The sequence below is a fragment of the Rhinolophus ferrumequinum genome, chromosome 10, assembly GCF_004115265.2.
Source record: "Rhinolophus ferrumequinum isolate MPI-CBG mRhiFer1 chromosome 10, mRhiFer1_v1.p, whole genome shotgun sequence".
NCBI lineage: Eukaryota > Metazoa > Chordata > Mammalia > Chiroptera > Rhinolophidae > Rhinolophus > Rhinolophus ferrumequinum.
Window position 1 is genome coordinate 17,852,668 of NC_046293.1, and position 19,940 is coordinate 17,872,607.

At 38.1% G+C, this 19,940-nt stretch overlaps 1 protein-coding gene across 1 annotated transcript in view; it reads right to left on the bottom strand.

Moving 5' to 3' along the window:
- UTP20 (UTP20 small subunit processome component) overlaps positions 1–16,875 on the bottom strand; it is a 93,678-nt gene extending 76,803 nt beyond the window's left edge. The window contains exons 1-12 of the mRNA XM_033116782.1: positions 16,676–16,875; positions 15,626–15,706; positions 11,772–11,838; positions 11,527–11,659; positions 10,892–11,080; positions 7,387–7,468; positions 6,444–6,581; positions 5,860–6,015; positions 5,151–5,297; positions 4,927–5,061; positions 3,681–3,758; positions 1,358–1,533 (exon numbers count right to left, since the gene is read on the bottom strand). Of these exons, the coding sequence (XP_032972673.1) occupies positions 1,358–1,533; positions 3,681–3,758; positions 4,927–5,061; positions 5,151–5,297; positions 5,860–6,015; positions 6,444–6,581; positions 7,387–7,468; positions 10,892–11,080; positions 11,527–11,659; positions 11,772–11,838; positions 15,626–15,706; positions 16,676–16,720 (1,427 nt within the window). The 5' untranslated portion in view covers positions 16,721–16,875. The remainder of the gene's footprint in view (positions 1–1,357; positions 1,534–3,680; positions 3,759–4,926; positions 5,062–5,150; positions 5,298–5,859; positions 6,016–6,443; positions 6,582–7,386; positions 7,469–10,891; positions 11,081–11,526; positions 11,660–11,771; positions 11,839–15,625; positions 15,707–16,675) is intronic.
- Between the last annotated feature and the right edge of the window lie 3,065 nt (positions 16,876–19,940).

The following is a 19,940-nucleotide window of genomic DNA, read 5'->3' on the forward strand; positions in this document are numbered from 1 at the left end:
AAAACACTCTCAAAACAGTAAGAAAAACTCAACAGTAAAAAAAGAAAAACTAGAGTTAGAAAATGGGCCAAGGAAATGAACAGATATTTCACTAAAGAGGATATGCAGATGGCAAACAAGCACATGAAAAGATGCTCAATGTCATTAGCCACTAGGGAAGTGAAAATTAAAACTACAATGAGACATCATCCTATCAGACTAGTAAAAATAAAAAACAGTGATAATATCCAATGCTGGTGAGGATGCAGCGAAACTGGATCACTCACGCTGCTGGTGTGAACGTAAAGTAGTACAACCACTCTGGAAAACACTATGGTAGTTTCTTATAAAACTAAACATGTGCGTACCACATAACTCAACAAGTCCACTTTGAGCACTTACCTTAGAGAAACAAAAAGCTATATACATGAATGTTTATACCAGCTCTACTCATAATAGCCCAAACTAGGGATGACCTAAACATCTTTCAACAAGTGAATAATTAAACAAACTGCTACATCCATACCACACAATACTCTACCCAGCACGAAGCACATGAAAAGACATTCACCATTAAAAGGAATGGACTACTGAGACACACAACTTGGATGGGTCTCAAGGGAACTGTGTTGAGTGAAAAGGTATACTGTATAATTCCATTTCTATAATATTCTTAAAATGACAAAATTATAAAAATGGACACTAAATTAGTGGTTGCCAGGGGTTGGGGGTGGAGTGGAGGCCAGTAAAGCAGGTGCGGTTATTAACAGGTAGTACAAAAGATCCTTGTAGTGACGGAAAGCTGTGTCTGACTCAGGTGGTGGTTACGAATATACATGTGATAAAACTGCATGGAACTATATATCCATTTATACACAGGCAGAGGTGAGTGCATGTGAAACTGGTAAATCTGAATAAGGTCGGTGGATTGTACCAATGTCAATTTTCTAGCTGTGATATTACAGTAAACTTTTGAAAGTGTTACCACAGTGAAAAACTGGGTGAAGGGTATACGAAACCTCTGTACTATTTCTTGCAACTGCATGTGAATGTACAATTATTCTAAAATAAAAGGTTAAAAAAATGTAGTAGTCATGTCTTTCTTTCCCTTACCATCCTCCTGACATTAACCAAGTTAACTTTTTTGTGTATTTCCCATATGTTTTCCTACGCTTATGTACATTTTTTTCTTTTAACTTTGCACAATGGGATCATACCTCACATACTATTCTACAACTTGCTTTTTTCACATAATGATTATAATGGACATCTTTCCAGTTAATACATATAGATCTTCATTTTTTACAGTATTGTTAATGCATTATTTTAAAATGGGTAATCCTACCAACAAAACAGGGAATAAAGACTTAGAACTTACCCCGTCTGCTGTGAGAAAACCAGAGGGTACTTCTCAATTGCCATTGAGCCAGCAGTGGGAGGTGCTGCTTTGTTCAGAATAAGCTTGGCCAAAATGGCCAGAGCTTCATCTCTGACTGCAGCATCATCGATCAAGAAGCAATTCTCAATATATAAGAGAAAGCTGGGTAGGAAAAGCTAAAAATAAGAAAGAAAATGACAGTTATCAACAGATATACATTTCAAAACATCTAATGAAGGGAAGATTCTAACACTTCCACAGAGAAAAGTATAGATCATAAACAAAGGATGAGGAATCATAATGGCATCAGACCTCTCCATGGGAACAATGGAAATGAGATGATAATAGAGAATAGAGTAATGACTAAAAAAATGACAGAATCTAGAATTCTATACCCAGCCGTCTGGCAATACAGTGTGAGGTCAAAACAAAAACATTTTCAGATGTATGAAATTTCAAAATTTTACTTTTGTTCACCTTTGAAGGAACCTCTGAAGAATATTCATCAAAATAAGAGTGAACTATAACATGGGAAAGATGTGGGATCCATGAAACAGGAAAAAAGCAAAGCAAGTTCTAGAGTGACATCTGTGCAGTGGGCTGAGAAAGCAACCTATTCAGACTTGAATTGCTTCAGGAAGAACGTCTCCGAGAAAGGGAGGAAAAAAAAATGAGGTGCTAAATTATCTGACCACTTGCCTTATGAAAGGCATTCTATTCACACAATGCTGTTGGAAGACGGATTCACTGACCGGCTATTCAAAAAAAAAAAAAAAAAAAAATCCAGGTTTTAAAGAATGAGGTGAGGCAATTTTAGGAAAAATGAGAAGGTATACAAGAAAGGAATATAATTATAAAATATGTCTTTGTTTTTATAAGGATTAAGTATATGGTGACTATGAATTCAGCCAAAATTTATGACATAAGTCTATTTAGGAAGATGAGGGTGTAAAAGAACCAGAATCCATATACCATAGGAGGAAGTCTACAGATGAGGACTAAAACTTAATAAAGGAAATGTAGCAAATTCAGATGATTTAAAAATATAAATACCACCAAAAAAAAAAAAAATAGCTAAAAGTCATTAGATGGGTTTGTTCCTGGTGAGTAAGGTGGGAGTGGAAATCAAGTGACTGCCTCTTAGCCCTCTTTGACTTTTTAAATGACATATTCTCTATGGCAAAAGTAAGATTTTTGGAGTCAGTCCGCTATCTGTCCTTCCTGTGCCTCCCTACGGAGAGCAGAGCTACCACGCCTTCCTGTGCTCTGATGGAACCTCAGATGCGGGGTCTCCTGCCCAAGGGTCTGCAACTTCATCACTGTATCCCCGGGGCTTGCAGCTTTCTATGTTCGCTGTGGCTAAGCCAAGGAAGAAGGCATATCCACATTTCCCCAGACATTATGATTCCATGAAAGATTGAGGAGAGGAGGAAGGCTGTTATCTTTCAGAGTGCAAAGTGATTTTGGAGTGTAAAGAATTTCTTTAAGGTGAGCTCCACGGAAGCTTGTCACTGTATTCCTGAACTATGAAACATGGATATCTGGGCTAAGGACTAGCTTTCTCTTGATAAATAAACTATTAAAAACAATTTTTTAAAAAAAAATACATATTTTTTAAACAGACCAAAGGGAACAGGGAAGAAGGAAAAGATGCTGTTGCTAAGAAAACCAGAAGAATACAAAGGGCCCTCACTGGGCAGGAAGGAACAGGGTTAGGACATGTACAAAAGTTTTTCTGAAGACAAATGATAATATAGATTATTCAAGACTAAAGGGAAAAATGAGTGAGCAGATGCAGAGATAGGTTTCCATGAAGTATACTGTACGATTACCAGTTATAAGAAACAGCAAGTGTTTGAGGGGGGGGTGAGGGGTAAGGGAGAAAAGAAACTCAGGATTTGATGAGAAAGATTTCTACCTCATTCCATGAGGTATTTATGTTGTGGCAATGAAATGAATTCACAACATTCCTTCAATGCAAACTGTTTCAGAAACTATTTTCTACACTTCAAATTCACATACAATTTCCTGAAACTGTTTTTCCCCCCCAATTTTACCACACGGTTCTATAACTTCCTAAAGGATTATTTAAAAACAAGCTCATTAAATAATATCATTTTAAAGGCCTTAGTGCATAGAATAAAATTTAACTTGTGACCTAAAGGTGGAATACAATTGCTTTAAAAAATATATGGATGAAAACATCCAATACTTATTGTTTCTCTTTAAAAAACAAACAAAAAAATCACAGGATTTTAAATTTGATTATTTTATCATGACAGATTAAAAACAAAACAAATCCAAAATTTGGTATCTTGCTCACCTGCTCAAACTGTTTCATAGCAAACATGACTTCAGAAAAATCCAAAATTAAACGTCTTTCAAATCGGCTCTCAAAAGTCTGTGGACCACAGGTAAAAAAAAATATTAAAGTAAGTACACAGAGAGTACTTTCCCCATTTCTGAAAATAAAAAACCCAAAACCTATAAGGTCCTCTAACGTGCAAATAGATATAGTGGGCTGCTTGATATAAGTTAATACAATAATGGGAGGCAAAAAGAACTTGACTGCTGAACTTGCCTCTGTGCAGAGATGGGAGACAATAGGTACTGAGAACTCCGCAGGAAGGCAGCTAGAGTGGCGGGCACACTTCAATCAGTACTCTGTCCAAATGCTAGGCCTTCTCCATGGGAACTTCCACAGATGCGAAGGCCACTGCGTTCCTAGTAATCACGCAGGGCTCTGCCTAAGGGCTGCTCAATTCTCTCCCAGCTACAGAGAATTACGAAAGAGCTAGCAGCATGATTTTACACCTTCCTCTATACTTGACCCTACTGTACCACATGAAGCTAGAAAGAACCTAACTGATCTTCCTATCTTCAATCCCACTTCTCTCCAGGCCATCTTCTAAACTTACTAAAATGCAAATCTCATCAAATCATTTCCCTGCTGAAAACTTTTCCAGGGACCTCCAACACTTGCAGGATAATATCCAACCTAACTTTTCAAAGCCAAGCAGAGCCTTGCTGATACACATCATACTTCCTCATGTGTCCATATGCCATAAATTTTTTAACACATCTTTGCTGTTTTCCCTCCTAGTTTTTAACCCCTTCTCTGGCTGGCAGGCTGCTATTTAACCTTCAAGGACTACCCCAAGATATAAGTCCTTTGAACAGCAATCTCTGTTCCTCAACCCCAGACAGAATCATTTTGCTTCAATATGACATCAATAGATTAGTTCAACAGATTATAACAACTCACTCCCACGACCCCACTTCCTTAACAACCAAAAATCATAGGTACCATAGCATCCACCCTGAAATATCCAGTCCACACCCAGCACATGGTAAGCTATACATATTTGGTGTATATCTGCTGAATAGATTTAGCTTTTATTACACGCTGCTTCTCTTATTTCTATTACAGCATGCAATTCACATCTCCTTAATAAGATTATAAATTCCACGAAGGGAGAGTCTTTGCCATGCTTTATTTGTACTTCCCAAGAGGTTTATGCAATGCTAAACATATTATTAACTACTCAATATTTGCTGAAGTAAATTACTTTTTCTATGGTTTCTTTGATGAGGGTCTCTGGCAAGGAAACATTTTCGCCTAGGATCAAAGCAGAAATTACATCCAAGAGGGTCTGCCGACAAGATGTGGAGAGATGGGTTATTTGTAATGTTTGTGTCAATACCTGTAAATTAAAAGAAAAAAAAAAACAATGCACACTTAGCAATCGGCTTTTAATGAACAAACTCTAAGCAAATTAAGTTGGGAACTCACCTTACAAACATCAACAGGCTTGGTTATCTTTGATCCATTTCCATGTTTCACAAGTATCAGATATGTTTCTAACAATCTTTTAATCTGTTCAGAACTTTCACCGCTATCAGTTTCAGTTACTTTTGAATGTAGATCAAGGAGTGATTCCTGTAAACAAAGAATTTAATTTAATAGAATAACTATAAAAAAATAAAACTCATCTGTTAATCTCATAATGAAAATATTGCGCGAAGCATTTCAAATTTTCACATTCTTTTGTTCTGAAAGAAAAAGATGCAATTATTTACTGGGAGTCACTAAGGATAATAACAGCTAACATTTCTATTTCTGGGTGCACAGCTGTTAAGTTCCTCATAAGCATTTTCTCACTACAGAGGGAGTATTATTACCCCATTTACCAGATGACAAGACTGGGGGATAGAGACTTAAACAACTTTCCCAAGCCACACAAGCAATAACTGAGAAAGCCAAGATTCAAACAGAGGCAGTCTGGCTCCAAAGCTTGTACTCTTTTAACCACTATGCTCTACTGCATCTCAAAATAGCAAGTCAAATGAAAATATTACAGGGGATGGAGGGAAGAAAAATCCTAATCAGTGTGTACAGTATAAAGACAATTGTAAAATACCATCTCCAGGAGTGGTCTCCTAAACTAAGACCAAGAACAATCAACTCTTGAACATACAAATCCTGAAAAATTAGAACTCACTTGTAAACATTCAAAAAATGTACCAAAATGTTCCTTGTGGATGTAGGACGCAGTAGATTTGACCATGTTTTTGAGAGTTTCTCCGACTAAAATCCATGGTAGTTGAGTTTCTATTTCAGTAACTGGTCCTAGCTTTTGCAAAATTAGCTTCACTGCCTGTGGAAATCCAAGAGTCATTAAAATAAACATATAAACACTCATTTTTTAAATATCGCACTGTGATTTCCCACTCTGATTATATTAGCTACCTTAAAATCCGATCCAGGAATAATTCAAGGATATGAAAGCTTTGATGGTTAACTGTCCTAAAAGGAATTTCCAAACTAATGGGAAATTCCCCACCCACCTTTGCTTGTTAATCAGTTTACGTTATCTTCTAGGATCCAGGATAAAGAGAGCAATGATTTTGTAAAACTACCTAGTGACCCAGAGCCTACATTAGATAAGCTCTGTTATCAAAGCCTTAATGCGCCCCATTTAGTGCTATTTATTCTAGGCGATCTATTCTATCATTTCAGTAAACCTTTTCTATTTTCTTTTTAATCCCTTTCACATAGACTCAAAGTATTCCCCCAGTTATTTACCTCTCCTGTACAGGAGTGAAACATGTTTCTCACTCCTTTGCACATTTCAAAGAGCAACTGTCCAACTCCTTCTATCTTTTCCGGATGTTCATCAAGATCAAGAAACATTAAGTTGAAAAGTGCATTTTTATCAGAAACCTAAAACACAAAATGGGAACAGAAAAATTTAATTTAAAACATAAACATATCCAAATAAAGACATTTTATTTGCTGTTCTACAGATTCATACATAAATATAATTAGGGCAAAACTCTTAAAGGAGCAGACACTTGTAATGATCTCCAACCACTATAACAATATTTTTCACTTGTAATGTCACACAAAAGTGTGATTAATTCATTGGTATCAGGAATGGACCAGAAAAACTATAAAGGCAACATTATGTCTTTTAAAGAAAATCATGTATTTTATGAGTATAAGAGACATTTAGTACCCATGTTTTTGTTTTATTACAAAAACCCTCTAAAATTTCTATGGAAACAAACCCAAATGACACTATACAATCAGTTCCTTCCAGGAAATGATTCTTATTAATTATTAATAAAAATTAATAAATTAATAAAATAATAATTTATTAATAACAATTTATTAATAAATAATAAATCAATAAATAAAAATTCTTATTAATCTCACTGCTCATGTATTTACTGGCCACACACACACTCTCTCTTTCTCTCAATTAGGAGGTATTATACACACACACACACACACACACACACACACACAGAAAGCTACCAAAAATTAAATAACAATAAAAAATGACCTAAATTATTTCATATTAATGAGCAAAGATTAAATCTTATGGTGAGATAAACTCAAAATATCTACAGGTTTCTGGATATATAGAATTAGCCCCTAATAACTACAGTATAAAAGGTATCAGCTTTTGTCGTAAGATACTTGAGGATTAATAAACAATAAACATATGAAATATAAGACTAACCTTTCTCATCAAAAAAGTAAAGCTTTCAGCAGCAAAATTTCTTATATGTAGTTTTCTATGAGCCAGGAGTGTACTATACATGCTATAAATGAGACAATAAGACATGTTTAATAATCATAATTTCAATAAAGATGTACTACATGTCAACTATATGTCCAACCAATACCGTGCTAGGTATACAAGGAATATGTAGCAGGTATAAAACAGGAAGTTTAAAATCTCAGTCTATTACCAAGACACCCACCAGTTGAACTTGAAATTAAGAATCGTAGGATTGGTGGTACATGGACAGATAGGAAGGACTCCATGAAGAGCTGAAACTTGTAGTAAGCCCTGAACAACAGGAAGAATTAGGTGAATACCAGAGTGCGTATTACTAGAGATAAAAGTGAGGTCAAAGATGGCAGAAATGACCATGGTCAAGAGATAACAAGGAGGCTGGCCAGCCTAAAAGACGAAGAATGATGTGGTTGGGTAGGCAGTTCCAGGAAGCTGCCAGGTAAACAGGTGGCTCTGAACACCAAGCTGAATGCGGACTCTAGCTTTCATTTACGTAAGCACTTACTCTGTGCTACTTCATCTCAGCAGCACAACTCTATAAGGTAAGTACTATGAATATCCCCATTTTACAGATAATAAAGTTGAGGCAGAAAGGCTAAGCAACCTGCTCGAGGTCATATAGCCATGTAGCTGTAACGAAATAATTACTTGTATAATAACACTGTAAATCGGTCTTCCTGATGATAGGAGAGCATGGAATATATCTCTCCTATTTTTGCCATGTCCCTATTAGCTAACAGTTCCTTGCTCACAGCAGGCATTAATACTGGATGAATAAATGAGTATTTTCAGAAGGATTAATCTGGCAGCAATATAACGGATGAAATAAAGGAAGAAAGAAGAGGCCGACAGTCCAACCAGAAAGCTACTCAAGCCATACAAACTTGAGCGAACAAGGGCATGAAAGAGGCTGGTGGTAGAGGGAATGGCAAAGGAAGGACCCAAAAGACATTTCAAGAGTCCCCGCCATGGGGCTAACGACCTTACAGTGTCCAAAGGCCCTTTATGATCTGGCGCCCCATACCATCGCCTAATTACTCTCCCCTCATACACGCCGGCTGCTCAACCACCCAGGCCTCCCTGCCATTCCCCACACATGCCAGGCATGTGTCCAAGATGTTCTCCCTCTATTAAAGTGTAAATTTTGCAACAAGAGGGATTTTTATCTGTTCTATTTGTGACAGTATCTCAAGTGCCTGACATACAGTATTTAATAAATACTCACTAAACCGACTGACTGAATGAATGACAGAATCAAGAGGATGTGGAGTCCTGGGAGACACTGGGTCAAAGATGCCCCAAGGGGGCCAAGTCTCCGACACAGGAAGAATGATGGTGTCACTGTTAGAAACTGGTCAACCAAACAGCCTGGCACAGGGTATGTATGTACCGAACACACGAATGAATTATGCTGAGTGAAATAGGTCAGACGGAGAAAGACAAATACCATATGATCTCACTTCTATGTGGCATCTAGCGAACAGAATAAACGAGCAAACTGAACAGAAACAGACTCAGCGATATAGAGGAAAAATTGAGGGTTGCAAAATGGGAGAGGGGTGGGGATGGGGGAGAAGGTAAAGGGATTAGAAGGTACAAATTAGTAGTCACAGGATTGCCACGGGGATATGAAAGACAGTGTGGGGAATATAATCAATAATGTTGTAAAGATTTTTGTAGGATGTCAGATGGGCACTTGTCTTATTAGGGAGACCACTTCATGGTTTGGGTAGATGACCGACCACTGCGCTGTACACCTGAAGCTGAATGATATTGTGATATTGAATGTCAAATGTAATTAAATATATATATATGTGTGTGTGTGTGTATATGATTTTATATATGTATATATATATATACACACACACACACACACACATATATACATATACATATATATGTATATGTATATGTATATAGTCATGGGATATGGAATACAGCACAGGGAATAGTCATTGGAACTGTAACAGCTAAATACGATGTCAGAGGGGAAGTAGATTTGGGGGGGGGTTATCACTTTGTGAGGGGTGTAAATGTCTAACTATTACATTGTTTTGTACACCTGAAACTAAAAAAAAAAAAAAAAAAAGAGTTGGCTTGAATGGGAATACGTTGACTTTCATTTCAGTAATACTCAAGGAAAATATCCCAGATGTTGAAGATATCATACTCAAAGTAAATAAATTCAGAACTAGGAAGGCTGACTTAGGAGATATAAAAAAACAAATAAACTACATATCCCCCCAAAATCTTGCTGGATTTTAGTGAAGTCATCTCGGTTTCTAATACATTTTACCAAAGGCTTCATAGAGAACTGGTAAAGGCTGGAAAAATATTTCTTTCTCCTTTGCTCAGAGGATAGGGTCGGGGGAGGGGGTGTGATACAAAAAACAAAACCTACAGTCTTATCCCATAGCCACACCTATGTGGGGGAAGGAGGAGGAGAAGCATCACTCATATGTATTCCTGTGGCAATTAGAGTGTATAGAAATAACCAGGACACTAAGTGAAAAATGATCATTAAGTTCCAGACTAACACAGATTATAAACAAGCTTTCCCTGAAACAGAAAGCTACTATGGAACTCAGTCTCTTTCCCTGTCCACATTTGTTCACAAATACTGTGTCTCTTTTGGCTTAATAAGTATGACAGGGGCTAGGGCAGGTATCTAGACAAAGTTCTTGTAGTTTACAGGTTTGTACAGGATACTATTTCATTAAGCACCAACTGTTAACGGAATTTGTGTAACATAAGTGGTCAGAATGCCAGACGTTCAGAGTACAAAGCTTTCACTTCTGACCAAGGTGCCCGGAAATATTTGTGGAGGTTATGGAATCCAAGCCAGGCTTTGATGGGGAAGTGGGGGAATGATTTCACCAGCTGGATATAAGCGAAGGTCAGGTCAATGCACACTGGTGGAATAGACTTTGGTTGGAGAACCAATTGTATATAAGGAAATAATTAGAGTCTGAGATGGAAAGGTAGTTTGGACTCAGAAGCAAGGGAAAAGGCAATTAAAGTATATGTCAGAGTCAGGTATGCATGACAGGTGGTATGCATGTTTTAACTAAATACAGGTAAGAGACAGAAATTCTCTCCTGGTTGTCAGTATTGAGAAAAACTGCCCTTGACCAAAACATAAAAACTTACAAAACTAAAAAATCTCATTTTTGAGGAGGATCACTCTGTTTAGGGGCCTCAAGGACACAGCTATTTTCACGCATTACTTTTGCTCTCTAAACTAACACAGGTGAGGGGCAGGACTGACTGTAAACAGGCATGAGGAATCTTTGGGAGACGATGGAAATGTTCTTAAAGTGGCTTGGAGTAATAGCTGCACGACGTTATGAATTTACTCAACAGCACTGAATACTCACTAAAATATAATAAGAATTAGAAACAAACAAGAAAAGGAAAACCCAAATTGGAGAGAGAAAAGGGTCACCTGTATATGCTGGACATGTCCTTTACCATGAGCCTCCACAGGTACTTGTAAAGATACGACAGCGAGGTGAAAGCCCATTCTAACAACTCGGTGTCCTGAGTCTCCAGGATTGAGGTGATCGTCAGAAAAAAATCCGGAAAATGTGGATAGAAGTCTGTCTGCAGATCGCGTGCCAACTGTACAACCAAACTGGATTAAAAATAAGAAAAAGTAACTGTTTTGAGACATGTAGACCGAAACACAATAACTGGAAATCGACTTCACAAATGATAGTAGATCACCTATGGTGACAGGATTAACTAAACCTTCCAAATCAAGTCCCACGCTAGGCATAACATTTTTCACATTTTAAGAGTTAAGCAAAGAAATCGGGCTAGGGCAAGAAGGTGCATTCCATCATAAGTTATAGTCAGTCATTCCTATTATGTCAAAGAAATATGGGGTTCTCTTAAAAGTATAAAACAAAAAGCAAAAAAAAGTACACACCTAAGATTCTGGTTTATGGCAATGCACTAACAGAAAAGGTAAACTCTTATTTTTAAATTATGAACACCAGATCTAATGTAGATATGAAACACAACCATTCCTAAAACTGAGATAAATGCTCTGGAGCTTTCTCTCAGCATGCTACTTACTCCAAAAGGGGTTGAAAAGCAAAACTGTTCTTGATTTGCAGGTGAGTCTTCAAACTCTGAACGATTTCATTTTGATGATAGACCAGCTGATTGAATGACTGGCATTTGTCAATAACTTCTTTGTAAAATTTCCCTGAGTGATAAAAAAAAAAAGTTCTACTTTTCCATTATATGACTATTTAGTTGTTTTGAACATATAAAGTACAAATGACGAGTGAATGAAATAGAAACAAAATAGAAAATACCAAAGTGTTCCGTAAGGTTCAATTCTCTCCATTTCAGCAGACCCTCAAAAAAGTAGGTTTCAACCTCCTGCCAAGATTAAAGCAGTCCATTAATCAAACAATTCAAAGACAAACTATGATCAAAGTAAAGAAGAATGATATGTTAATATCTTAAGACAATGATGAGAACCAAGAGTTAAAAAAACTTTTTTTTCCTTAAGGACATTAACACACTTAAAAAGCCTTCAGGTGTATAGTATGGGCAGATGTTTCATGAAAACAATGTTTTCTTGATTTGATTATAGCAAAGAATTCTAAAACCTAAGTCAAAGTCACATTAAGGAAAAAAACCTTTTTGCTATGGTGTTTACAGTGTTAGGTCCAGAAAAATGTTCACAGTTCTTTCATTGTGCTTTGAGAAGTATGAATTGCTACAACCTTGTGGGAAGTAATTTGGCATTTCGATTAAAATTAAAAATGGGTATGCCCTTTAACCCAGAAAATCCTCTTTTAGAGGTATTTCTTTAAAATTTTCAAACATGTAAGTATAATATATAGATGTTTATTCAGCTTTATTGTAGTCCGGGGATAAAACAGCCTAAATATCCAATAATAGGAGAATGGTTGGAATAATCTGTGGCCTATATATACTAAGGTATATTAAGTGGCTATTAAAAAGATTTATAACTACATTGAACAAGAGGATGTTGATCACATGTGTTCCAAAGTGATAAAAGTCACAGTCAAGTGGATAGTAGGATCCAATTTTTCTTTTTAAAACAAGACATCTACAAATGTTTGCACATATTTGTATGAGAGAAAAACATGAAATACATATATACCAAACTGCCAATATTGGTTTCCTTGGCAATAAGAGGTGGAGTGGTCCATGCAGGGTATCATGCAGGGTCTCAGCTCCAGCTCCCCGCACAAGAACACAGGATATGGCGAGGCCAAAAAGGAACACCCACGGAGCCATAGATAGGGGAGTCATACCACTATATTCTCGCTGGCGGCTGGTGGAGACACAGGAAGCAGGAGCCACATGATACGCAACCTGCGGTCCGCTTCTCTACCAACCAACCTCACTTGCTAACTGCAACCCTCGCTTGCCAGCTCAGCCACGGCACTTACATCAGTAGCTAATGGCTAACCGGTAACAGCTGATGGCCAACTAGTCACAGCTGACGGCCATTCACTACCAGAGCCAGTACCTTTCTGCATGAGGCCGAGAGCCTTGGAAACACTGCTCTCTGGGACTGTCCCCACAAGTGGTGAGATAATACGCTTGTCTGAGTTCACCACTATGTTTTGCAGCTTGTTAACACAGTACATATTACTTTGTACTTTGAAAGGTAAAACCAGTAAATTGTTTTCATATATGTATATATGTGTACATGTATATGGTAAGAGAGAGTGAGGGAGAGGGAGGGAGGGAGGGAGGGGGAGGGGGAGAGAGAGAGACAGAGAGAGAGAGACAGAGAGCGCGCAAGAGAGCAAATATATAAGCACATACACAAACAGCAGGCCAAATCTTCCACCATCTCAAAAAAAGTAAAACCTTAAATTGTGCTTTGGAAACCTTTAAAAAATAAAAATGAAATGAAATCAATAGCTAGGGAGAATAGAGAGGAAGAAAGAGAATCCAATTAAATTTTGTTCAGTGTCTCTTAAACTCTGTTCAGTGTCTCTGAAGGAAACTATACCTAACAGTTTAAAACCTAAATGTAGAAGGCATTTCTAGCCAGCACAGGGACTGGCACACGTAAGCCATTTCTGATAGACTATGTCCCTGTCCCTTTGCGATGTGACTTGCAGCCCCTACCACAAAGACATGGCGTCTATTTCCTCACCCCTTGAATCTGGCCTGGCCTGGTGACTTGTTTTGACCATTATCATGCAACGGAAATGAAGCTAGACTTTAAGAGGCTTTGTAGTTTCTGCTTTCATTCCGTTGGAAAGATTTGCCATTGTGAAAAGAAGCATAGTCTACCTTACTGGAGAACAAGAAGAACCAGGACAACCCAGACTACCGAGCCCTAGTTAACAGCCAGACATTTGATTGAGGCCGTTCTGGACCTCCTAGACCAGGGGCCTATCCTAGGCTCTCTTCTCTTCTAACTTAACACTCTACCTCTTAGTATTTTCAGTCTCTCCTGTGGTTTAAACCATAAACCACATGCTGCGTGTCAAATCTGTAATTCTATCTCTGAAGCCACTTGAACCCCTCCAGATTATACAGCCACATGTTTTTTGGACACCATCATTTGGATAGCCACACGTATACCAAACTCAACAAGCCCCAAACGAAATCAACCTTGTGCTTCTCTTCTGATAAATCTATCTTTATGAATGCCATCCTCAAATAACCAGTTGTTGAAACCAAAACCTTAACCCCATTACCTTCCTTCCTGCACATACAGTAGGTCACAAGCCCTATTAAGTCTACGTCTTCACTATCCCTGGAATCCTTCCCTACTCTCCACCTTGACTGCCACTACCATAACCTTACTTAGCTGACTACCAAATCCTCACAACTAGTTGCCCTGACTCCAGTCCTGCTCTTTCCTCCACAGTAAAGCCAGAGAGATCCAAAACTTAAATCTGATCATGTCACGCCCCTGCCTTACAAATCCTAGAATGACATCCCAGAGCTTCAGGATAAAACCCAAATTTAGCTTGACATACGAAGACTTTTATGATCCTTGACTATTTCTTCTGCTTTACCTGTCACCAGGTACCCCCTCACTCCATCCCAGGCACCATCAACACACACAAACATCATATATACAATTATAACCACACTGAATTACTTTGCAGTGTTTCGTTGTTTTTTTTTTTAATTAAAATTTACCCGGGTGACAATGGTTAGTAAAGTTACATAGATTTCAGGTGTACAATTCTGTAATACATTATCTGTATTTCACATTGTGTGTCTACCATCCAGAGTCAGTTCTCTTTCCATCACCATATATTAGATTTTGCAGTTTCTTGAATGTGATATGCATTCTCTAGCCTGTTCCTTTATACGGGCTTCTCCCACAGCCTGCCCTCTTTGCCATGCTGAAGTCTATACACACAACAGACTACATTCGGGTATCACCTTGTCTACATTATCATCTTTGACACCCCACCCTACAGCCCCAAAGAATTTAGGTTAGGCTGCCCTGACTGAGTTCCCAAAGCATTATGTGCTTACCTAGATAACATCATTTAATACACTGAATTCACACATTGGAGACAAGGCATTCAAAGAGACAGTGAGCACAGTCCAACTAGAGCCAAGTGATGAACAGTAACAACTGAGGCTGTATCCCTAAACTAAAAGCACATTATACAGGACCTTTAAAGGCTAGCAGAGAAACAATTATTTGATGCAACAAAAAGCAAGACTTTTGAGTAAAGGTGTGACGGGGTAAGAGCGTGGTTAGATGTGGAAGATAAATTATGTAGTCCTAGCCCCTTTCCTTTTATAAAAGAAGAAACGAAGCCCTAGGAAAGTGACTTTCTCAGAATCTTTTTAAATTGTTGTTTTAGTAACATGGTCTCCAACAGTGCTTAGAATGCACATGGGAAAAGGAGAGGCTAGAATCACAGAAGCCACCTAAGTATCAAGTCAATAGACCTTTGTGCAATGATGGAAAGTTCCATTATCTGCACTTGTCCAATAGCAACTAGCTATATATGACTCCTGAACGCCTGAATTTTCACTTTGAATCTAATTTTTCATGTGTGGTTCTTGTATTAGACAGCACAGGTTTAATGCATTTCATGTTCATAAAGGAATGGTTTGAAAAACAATCCACTTCCAAGAGGAGAGACCGAAAAAACTGACTGTGAATACTTGAAGATTGGTTAGTATAACATTCTCTTACCTCATCATAACTTGCAGTTCTATCAATCCGGTGAATGATATCGATATTCACATTCCCCAGTCGTTCTGCAAACGTAAGAAACTGTGGGAAAGAGGGGAGCATATTCAAAATACAACATCATTTAATACTTATCACATCTTGAGTATCTGTGTGAATGCTGTATAAGAATCACATGTAGATAATTTATTTGTGAAACTAGAAATTTTAAAGCTTCATCAAGCTTCCTCATGAACTAGCATTACAAATAAGGGTATGTTTTGTTTGCAATTTCAGGCTTCTATCTGCATTCATTCATAAAATGTATAATTGAGTTTTGAAACTAAATGTAGATATCACTGACGAATCACAAAGCTAAATGTAAAAAGAAACCGAAAGGCATAGAGCCTTAAACAAATGCACTGCTCTACTACTCGAAGATAATGGCATACGTCTATGGATAAGTTTGCATAAGTTCTTTCAGTTATGTCACTTCAAATAAACTTTCCTTGCTAGACTATGGTGGACGTAGGGGAAAGCTGGAAATGTAGTCTTGCTAGATCTACCGTTAGGTTGCATACCCCCCTACAAGTAGAGGGATCTGGCTAAGTTGTCGCAATAACAGTGCTTTTAAACATATGAGTATACAAACCTAGGGTTGAACCATCACGAAGAAACTGTCAAGAGACAGAGAAAGTGGCGTACGTAGTAGCCATTTGTTGGAAATCTCTCACATTCTCCCGCCGACCCACCCCCTAATTTGGCCTTTAAAAGTAAAATAGCAGGGGAGAACAGCTGTTAAGGAATTAGTTAATGAGAATGAATTTAACTGCAGACTGCAGGGGAATCCAGGCACGCCAGACCCCACAAAGCATGGGCGAAACTTGCTGCCCGGCTCCTTTCCCCACCCCATGTTTACTACACCCGGAGAGTCTCCCTCTTTTGCCGGAGCCTACGGGCAAGAGACTCGCGCTTGGTCCAGAACACTGCAACCCCGGGAATCCCGCTCAGAGCCAGTCCCACGGCTGAGAGACCAGGGTCTCAACGGCTCCCGGCCCAAGCTCCCTTGCTCACCCGATGTGTGTTCTCGGTCTTGTGGGAAACGGGCTTTGTCTTCATGATTGCAGAGGGGCAGTGGCCCGCGAGGACCTGGGGAACAATCGGAGGGAAGCAACTCCGTAGGGAACGGAAATTGGTAGGGAACACTTGCACTCCAGGATTCCCAGGTGTTCAAACTCTTTCTCACGTGCAGCTTGAGCCCCTGGACGCCGCCATGATGGAGACGGGGAGGAGCCTGAGAGGGTCACGTGGGCGGAACAAGGGGACGGAGCAGGCGCACACTCGCCGGAGCCGCCGGGGAGCCAGAAGGAGACGCAGAGGCAGAGTTTGGCGGTTATGTGTTTGTGGAGTTATTACTGTCTTCAGTAAAGGTTTATAAGAAAAAAACATGGGCATTTTTATGATAAAAGAAAACATGTTTGTCATCATTATCAGCTAACACTACCACTCACTATATGTATCCTGCACCCTGCAAAGCTCTTTACATCCATAATTTCACATGAAGCCTGTACACTGAACAAATGAGTCAAGAATCATCTAGATTCTTAGTCTCTAGATTGATACAAATGGTAATCCTATAGATGTCCCTTGGTCTGGATAATGGACCTCAGGTGATCTGGATACATGACCATTCTTAATCCCACAGGAAGGTTAATCAGAGGGTTATCTGTAACTTTGTTTTATATCCAGGCGTTTACACATGACTGGAAAGTTCAAATGTTTAAATTCCCAGGCTAGTTAAAACAATCCTTTACTTACATCTCAACCTACTTGATTTTAGTAATTTAACAGCTTGACTATAGTGACTCCATTTTATTTCTTCACTCTATTCCTCAAGCACATTGTGAATGCTGCATGAATAGAAATGAGGCACATATTTTTAAGCCTGTTTGGCATATGAAGAAAGCAAGAATGTGGAGCTGGTAAGTGGCAGTCTGGCAGAGGTCTCTCAGCTCCAAAGTCTGATATTCTTAACCACTATGTTCTAAATAAAATTGAAAAATAGAAAGAGTTTTAAAGAAAAACCTTATAATTTCATGCACAACCAGTTAATATTTTGTTTTTTTTTTTCCCCACCACTCTAATGTCATGTTGTTAAACATAATTGTATAAACAGTTGTGTGGATATATATATATATATATTCATATTCAACAAATATGTCTTAAGAATCTACTATGGTCCATGCACTGTTCTATGAGCTGAACAAGACAGACAATAATATTAATTCTGTTGGGACATTTTAGTCTGAGGTGCTTACATCTTAGATAGCCAAGGTAAGATGTTAAGTAAACAATTGAATACATTCCTGCTTAGGGTTCAATGTAGAGGTCAGGGCTGGAGGTGTCAATTAAATGCCTATATACACTTAGCTACAGAAAGTATGAAGTAATTAAAGCTATGGAACTAGAAGACATCACTTAGGGAGAGAGTGATGAAAAGGAGGATGAAAAAGAGAAGAGGACCCAAGTTGAACCTTGGAGTACTTCAATAATTAGCAGTGGCCAGGAGGTGACTCGGAAAGAGCCAGTGAGATAGAAACAGACTAGTCTTGGCCTGGAAACAGAGCCAGTGGCCAACTATATTGAAAGCTGAGGACATAGAAGTAGCTGCTGTATCTGACAAGATGAAAGTCACTGGTGACCTTGACAAATATAGTCCATTGTGGAAGAAAGGAAGCGAAATATGCATGGATTGAGGAATCAGATGAAGTGAAGTACATAACACTTTTACATTAGCATTACAGCATCAACATTTTCTGTGTCATCACAGGGTTGTTGTAACTATTTTTAATGGCTCCATAGCATTTATGGATTTTTTAGTAATAAAATACAGAAGTGTCCAATGTTTGGCTGGCGTCCAGTAGGCTAATTGGCTAATTGTTTTTCCCTTTCTTTAGGTGGTTCTTTTTATGTCACAGATCTCTTAAGGACGGCATAGAAAGCTGTAGAACTTCTCAGAAAAATGCAAATAAGCTCATTCACACTAAACTGTGTAGATGATTTCAGAGAGTTAGAAATCTGAAGTTACCTGAAGATAAGAACCCCCACTCTAAGCAATGTTCCCAACTTGTTGCCAAAATCACCTCCAGATAATTTTATCCTTTTCCTTGTCTGTTATTTATTTTTGGTAAAATGAAGTTAATGGGACAATAAGGAGTAGAGAGAAAAATGAAAATCAAGGACACTAAAAGAACTGACACAACTTTATGTGTTGCATTGTTCGTCATTATATGATTCTGATATATTGACAACTTCGGTTGAGCAATTTATCAATATAACAGGGTGGTTAAGAGCATGGATGCTAGAACCAGATTGACTGGCTTTGAATCTTAGTTCTATCACTTATTAGTTGGTGTGAACTTGGGCAAGTTACTTACCCTTTCTGAGCATCATCATATGTAAAATGGACCTAACAAATGTCCCCACATTATAGAGGGCTGTTATGCAGAGTAAATAAGCTAATGGATAAAAGGTGCTTAGAATGATGCCAGGTACCATAACTGCACAACCTTTTACAAGTTACTTAACATTCCTGAGACCCAACTTTCTGATTTATTAAATGGAGATGATAATAATGCCAATCTTTCAAAGTATTGTGTTGGCACATAGAGCATGGAATAAATGTTTGCTGAAAGGACAAATAAGTGACTATTCTCTACTGCCGTGTTCCCCCCAAAATAAGACCTACTCGGACAATCAGCTCTAATGCATCTTTTGGAGCAAAAATTAATATAAGACCCAATCTTATTTTACTATAATATAACACCCGGTCTTATATAATAATATAATATAATATAATATAATATAATATAATATAATATAATATAATATAATACCGGGACTTATATTAATTTTTGCTCCAAAAGACGCATTAGAGCTGATGGTCCGGCTAGGTCTTATTTTGGGGGAAACAGGGTATATGGCTACCTGACAAGTTCCTTAAGGGCAGAAACCATGTACTTTTTCAACTTTGTATCACCAGTGCATCCCTTGAATTTAAGAGATGTTTAATAAATGTTTGTTGAATTAACAAAGGATATGGTACTTTATTTAACCCTGACAAACTGAAGAATAATATAACTCCTGCATTGGATATGAGTTGTGCCATGTGATTTTTAAGGTCTCTCCCAAAGCTAAGTTTCTTAGGTTCTGTGGAGGAGCCAAATCAGTCATAAAAAGGACTACTGTTTAGAACATCTCCTTGTCTCCAGCTTTTGCCCTCTGTGCTAAGATTTGGGATACCCCATGCCATCTTGTTTCTTTTTTCCACCATGCTTCT